The sequence below is a fragment of the Esox lucius genome, chromosome 3, assembly GCF_011004845.1.
Source record: "Esox lucius isolate fEsoLuc1 chromosome 3, fEsoLuc1.pri, whole genome shotgun sequence".
NCBI classification, from domain to species: domain Eukaryota; kingdom Metazoa; phylum Chordata; class Actinopteri; order Esociformes; family Esocidae; genus Esox; species Esox lucius.
Window position 1 is genome coordinate 22,027,169 of NC_047571.1, and position 6,539 is coordinate 22,033,707.

The window sequence follows — 6,539 nt, forward strand, 5'->3', positions numbered from 1 at the left end:
AAAGGTTAGTTAAAAAAATAAGTGAAATCAACTTTGGAGTTCCCATATACAGTAGATAGCTAGGTAAACTTGTGTGAGTGTGTGTGTGTGTGTGTTTCGGGAACAGGTTTCTATACCATTGACTGATCATGTCCAAACAAATAAAAGACGCAGTCTTACCAAACGCATATTCATAGACAGGAGAAAAACATAAAATACACTTTTGATCAATTAAACAAAAAATAACATTGCATGGTCACCAGTCAACGGACGTACTGATTCCAAGATTTTGAATTGCTGTGGATGTACTTGATTTACTGCACTCCGGCAGAATTGGTCCCATTCATCACGACTCATTCATTGGACGAAGTGTTGCCTTTTCCGGTCTTCTCCCGGCAGTAGACACTTACGTGTGTGCCATCTTGTTTTACAGTTGTCGAAGAAGCTCAGCTAGCTAGCCGTGTATAGAAAATAGCATTTGGCGGGCAATATTCTGCTAATAGGTTATTGTAACAAAGATTGTGTTATATACCGCTACTATTTACATCTATAAATCACGTTTAATGGCGTTATAGTTAGACACATCGATTGTGTAAGCTAGCTTTATCAGTTAGCTAAAGGCTAATTTCCCGCATTTGTGAATCAACAGCGTGGGCTTACACATTATGGCTAACAACACTGTCGCCGGGAATCAGCAACAACCACAGGCCGTCACCAAGATTGGCCCTAATGCTGGAAAACATGGCAACAACTTGCCTCTCTGGGGCAACGAAAAGACTATGAACTTGAACCCTATGGTTCTTACCAACGTACTATCATCTCCTTATTTCAAGGTTCAGCTGTATGAATTGAAAACCTACCATGAGGTGGTGGACGAAATCTATTTCAAGGTACGGAGATCCATGCTACGACGAGGCTAGCTTACGTTACAAGCTAGTTTGAACGGATGTAATCTAGTTTGCTTGCTTGCTAACACTAACTAGGTAACTCAGCAAACGACGTAATCACGTCTTCGTTAAACAAATGGATTTGGATAAAAATACTATTTGGCTAGCTAAATTAAGTAGCTGCAGGCAGTGAGTAACGTCTGCCGAACACTTCTCATAATTACATTTTTGGGAGCTAGTAATAGTATTCGTGAGGGAGCATCTCAGTTCTTCATAACTGGCTACATTAACTAAATATCTTGTTGTAATAACTACTTACCACGTTAGTTAGTAACTAGCCCGCGTGTTGGCACCACCCGGTTCTGTTAGTAAACACCCCTTGAAGTTGTGATGTTCTTTAGTACTAACGGTGCTTACTGGACTGTTTATACTTGTGTGGCTTCAAATTAAGGTTTTGAGCCTGCCAACAACACAATAATTGTTTTGTATGGTTACCATGTTACTCTCTTTTTAGGTAACTCATATTGAGCCATGGGAGAAAGGCAGCAGGAAGACTGCTGGACAGACTGGAATGTGCGGAGGGGTAAGTTAGAAAGTACGTGCCTTTTGCCTTCCCGTGTTAATGTGTCCCAGATTATAGGGGTAATGGCTGCTCCCTTGTTTGTTGTTGCCTGCCGTTGTCAGTAGAAACCATTTAAATTACATCCTTACCAGCTATTTTCCTCCAAATCGTGTTCATAAGTGCATTACTTACTAGCATCAAATGACAATAGGGGATAAATGACCATTGAAGAAAAACACTTAACACTTTGTAGTAAGACCATGTTCAAAACAAATATGTTTTGTTTAAATGAAGGAAAGCCTTTATTAGCAAAAGTAAACCAGGGATATATGTATATAGATAGCAGGTGCTTCTATACAGGTGTGGACTCCGCATCCCTTCCAGCTAAGGTCCAGTTGGTCATCATTCTAGCTAATGGCTAGATGACGAGATTGTTGACTGAAAGAAGGACTGGTCTACCAAACACCAAATTATTGGCTTTCATGTCAAAGAATGGTGTCACATTCCCTCCAGGAGAATTCCAGACATTCGTCAAAACTGTCGCGGTGCCTCGGCGCTGGTGGTCTAATTCCCTGTTACAATATGCTGTTGTTTCTTTATTTTGACTGGTCCCTGTACGGTAGCATGTTCAGAAACCTGGGTTAAAAAAAAATGTTTCTCCATATTAACCTTGTTTGTCCTCAGGTGCGTGGAGTTGGGACTGGCGGCATTGTGTCTACAGCCTTCTGCCTGTTGTATAAACTGTTCACCCTCAAGCTGACCCGCAAACAGGTGATGGGTCTCATCACTCACAACGACTCCCCCTACATCAGGGCGCTTGGCTTCATGTACATACGGTACGACTTTTCCTCTTTTCATTTTGGTGTTGAGTAAAACCGAAGTGTTTGCACAAAAGGATTGGAATTTCTCCACCGATTTTTGTGTAATTACAAATCCATTTCAGTCCCCCTGTCCTTGTGTATTATGTTCTGGAGGTGGTCAGCATGAGCCGAAGTCATACTATTTGTTCTGGTTTCTGTGGTACTGTTGTGTTATTGAGTTCATTGTCTTTTCCTGGGATGGATAGTTTGACCGTTTGGTGTTTAATTCTTTTTTTCCCCACCACATACCAGCGTGTCAAATTGCAGGCAGAAGACGTGCGTTGTCGGCTAGGGTGTTTGTTGGATACTCATAGTGTGTCGTGTGTGTGTGTGTCTCCTCATCCAGATATACTCAGCCCCCTGGGGACCTGGTCGACTGGTATGATAGTTTCCTGGATGATGAGGAGGTATGTCCACACGGGTAATACTTTCATGTTTCTCTACCTTTCAGTAACTAGTCTGGCATGATCCAAACTGTTGTCTCTCAGTTCTCTCCTCATTGTGATGCTCAGCGCTGATTTTTCACCTTTGCCTTCATTTGGCTTAATTGTCCCACCCAGTACCCCCCCTGCGCAAAGTTGAGTAGCTAGGTCGTTCAGTCTGCTGTGCTGCCTGTTGTTGTCGCGGTAAGTATATGTGACGTGAAGTTCAGCCATACAGTGCTATTCTGTTTACTAAAGGCATGCCCACATGTAAACAGGACTTGTTGCACAAAACTCCATTTGAAGAATGTTATTTAGACTTTAAACTTGACAACTACACTGAAATGCATAGCATGATTCCTACTGGTCCTCACCTCCTCACAGATTTAACATGGTCAAATAACTTGAAGATATGTTTCTAACACAGGCCTACACTTGAACAAAATCGTTTAGTTTTCTTCTCTGGCACACACACACACACACATTACACAATTTGAGTAATTTCTCTGTGGAAAACCGTGTTATAGATTTGTCTTCTGTGCCATTTAAAACTTAGATTGAAACAATATTTGTCAGACTGTGCAACCAGGCCTCCTGTCTTGTTATGATGCAATATCTGAACCTGACATCCTCTGACAACATACTCAACTGGCTAACTCCCATGTTCTCTTCTTTAGATGCCCCTTGCGCAGCAGGTGAATTGGATAATGTATCTCTCAGCACTGGGTTTGCGTGTGTGAGTGCAAAACAGCTGTTCAGTTCTCTTCCCATTCAGCCCTGGTCTCTATGTAGTCGGTGTGCCCCCCCCCCACTGACCCCCACTACTCTGTACTTGCACTGTGATTGACGTCTCCCGGGACTCTCAGGGGAACTAGGAAGCCAAGCCTTCATTGACTCAACTGGTCCATTTTAGCGGTCACTTTCCTTGTTTCGGACCCATGTTTTATATTTCTCAGGAGATGAGGAAACTTTGACCAGGGCCGTATAAAAGTATTTGGTTTACAAGCCCCTTTTGTTTTTTTGAAAAAAATATTTTAAGACCTTGAATGTCTGAAACTGTATGGAGAGTATCTAACAATTATAACAATGCACCAATGTTTCAGACCCCAGAGCATTTTCTGGCCTGTAAATTGATTTACACCACCCCACTGACAATCTGTGCAGCCCTTTGAATTAAAAAATCATGTGGCACCAGCACAAAATAATTGCCCACCTCTGCTTTTGACTATTTAGGTGCTCCCCAGGTTGTTTTTACCTACATTTAATAACAGACTATGTAAATATTTGTCTAATAGCGCTCACAGTGTAAGTACAGACTTTTGAGGACAGACAGCCAGATTAGAAGAGAGACAATTTGTCAGTTTTCATGCTATTGTTTCCTATATTTAGTTTCAGGCACTAAGCAGATTTGGAATGGAAACACATGATAATGATTAATATGTGAGCATATTAAACTAGATGAATACAGAGGTGAAGTTTCAGTTCTTGGTCATCACAAATTATATTTATTTTCTAATTGAGGGCTGGAGGCAAGTGTTAAAAACCAGAGACTAGGGTGATATGCTGAATAAATGATCATGAATACAATGTCTTTAGTACTTGTTTGTCTGAGGGTTTTAACGAAATGTTGAATGCCCCCGCCCCCTGTGTTCTCAGGAACTGGATGTGAAGGCCGGAGGGGGCTGTGTTATGACCATCGGAGAGATGGTCCGCTCCTTCCTTACCAAGCTGGAGTGGTTCTCAACACTCTTTCCGCGAATCCCGGTGCCCGTGCAGAAGATGATCGACACGCAGATGAAGGCACGGCCCCGGAAGGTTCCGGAGAAGGTGGAGGAGCTGGAGGAGCCAGCGCCGGAGGAGGGGCGTAGACGCTCAAGGTAGGTGATGGTGACGGGCCGTGTTGGATACCGTTCTGTTATGTTGGTCATGTCTGTCAACAAGTGGGTTTTAGATGCTAATGCACCCATTTCCCTCTGGTCAGGAGCCCCAGACGGACCCCGAGCCCCAGGAGGTCCCCGAAACGGTCAAGGAGTAGGAGCTACCACCGCGAACGAGAGCGCCACGGTCCGAGCTTCGACCGTGAGCTGGAGAGGGAGCGTGACCGTCAGAGGAAGGAGAGGGAGGGTAAGGATGGAGACAGGAGAGGAGGTGACAGGGACAGGGGAGGGGACAGGGACAGGGGAGGAGAGAGGGAGAGGAGACGGTCCCGGAGCGCCGACCGTACCCGGGATCGTCGCAGGAGTCGCAGCAGCACCAGGGAACACAAGGGGGAACGTAAAGACAAGGAGAAAGAACGGGAGAAAGACAAGGAGGGGGGAGGGGGGGAGAATGACCGGAGCAGGAGGAAGGACAGGGATCACCACAAAGACCGGGGCAGTGACAGGGAGATAGACAGGTCTAGGGACAAGAGGAGCAAGGGGGAGAGTGAGGACAGGAGGTACAAGGAAGATAGGGAGGAGAGGAGGGCTCACAGGGACGACAGGAAGGCCAAGCGCTCCAGCCGGAGCGGGAGCAGGGAAAGGAGGCACAAGGAGAAGTCCAAGAAGAGAGAAGTCCATGAAGAGAGCGGGAGTAAGGGCAGGGCCGATGGGGAGGAGAAGAGCAGGAAGGGGGAACGCAGCCAGGAGCGGAGGGAGGGGGAACAGCGCTCACACAAACGTAGTCGCAGCAAAGAGCGGAGCCAGCGGCCACGAGAGCCAAGCAATGGGAAGGACCACGGTAAGGACCATGGGAAGGACCACGGGAAGGACCATGGGAAACACGGGGAGTGCAGGAAGAGCCAGAGCACAGAGAGAGGAGAGAGGACAACGCACAGCAGCAGGGCTGAGTCCCCCTAGCGTCTGTCTGTCCTCACAACCATGCCTCCCTCTTCCTTTTTTTTTTTTTTAATTGTGTAGTCTGTCACTTATGTTAAAAAGAGAAAAAACATTAGCACGAGAAAACACCTGGACTTGTCGTCTTTGGCCAACGTAATGTTGCTTTATGTAGTACCTTCTCTTTCTATCTCTGCCTTTCTCATCCCTTTCTAGACCAGTGTTATTCTTCACTTGAGACAGTGGTATTTGAAGAAAAGCATTTTAATTTTTATATGGTAATCTTTTTTTTTTTTTTTTTCTGGAAAGTTCCAAATTGCTTTGTACATATGGGTCTGAGAATGTTTTAAATCCTACAGAGCAGCCTCCGAAAGATAAATTTGTACCACGCACTGAGCCGTGTTGAAATTGTGCTGTGTTTGGTTAATTGCTCTGTTGCATTTTTGTTTTCTAATAAAACAACTTTTACGAAAGGAGAAGTTGTGCGATTTCTTTATTTTTAAAATGTATACAATCTTAGTCCAACAATAGTAAAGTAATTTCAAGGTCATTATCTACTATGGTTTTGAAACCTTTCCATGTTACAATGACCATTTTTGATTGCCAAACTACATAAATAGTGGGATTAATTGTCACCTATATTTGCATATTCCACTTTCTTCCTCTTATGCTATAGTTGAAAACAATGCCTGATATTTTACCCCTCTAACTCTTCTGATATACATTCAGTACTGTGCAGTAAAGTTTGTTAGTAAAACCACTTAAGAAAATCAGTATTGATCAAATGAAATGTAGCAAGAACTTCCTGTGTTGTCCACAAGGGAATTTATTTTTGTGAGATGGCTGAAAGAAACATCAAAGACAATTGGAAGACCCAAAAAGTAGTCTGCATCTGAAGAACAGAACACCTTCTGTGGGGACCGAAGGAAATGTGAGGTGTTTGCTAAGCAGTTGGCAGTCATCTGGCACCAAAATACACACTTTGATTGTCTTACAAGAAATGGCCAACTTTGACT

The 6,539-nt window shown here is 44.1% G+C and overlaps 1 protein-coding gene across 1 annotated transcript; it reads left to right on the forward strand.

Moving 5' to 3' along the window:
- The first annotated feature begins 378 nt into the window (after positions 1-378).
- On the forward strand, positions 379-5,999 carry prpf38b (pre-mRNA processing factor 38B). The gene is made up of 6 exons (XM_010888241.3): positions 379-869; positions 1,381-1,449; positions 2,113-2,264; positions 2,635-2,695; positions 4,367-4,587; positions 4,692-5,999. The coding sequence occupies exons 1-6, from the start codon at positions 645-647 to the stop codon at positions 5,545-5,547; spliced, it is 1,584 nt and encodes a 527-aa protein (XP_010886543.1). The 5' UTR covers positions 379-644; the 3' UTR covers positions 5,548-5,999.
- Positions 6,000-6,539: the final 540 nt, after the last annotated feature.

Coding starts and splice junctions, on each gene's coding strand:
- prpf38b (XM_010888241.3), top strand. CDS start 645: ATGGCTAACAACACTGTCGCCGGGAATCAGCAACAACCACAGGCCGTC. Junction 2,696..4,366: donor GTTTCCTGGATGATGAGGAG/GTATGTCCACAC, acceptor CTGTGTTCTCAG/GAACTGGATGTGAAGGCCGG. Junction 4,588..4,691: donor GAGGGGCGTAGACGCTCAAG/GTAGGTGATGGT, acceptor CCCTCTGGTCAG/GAGCCCCAGACGGACCCCGA.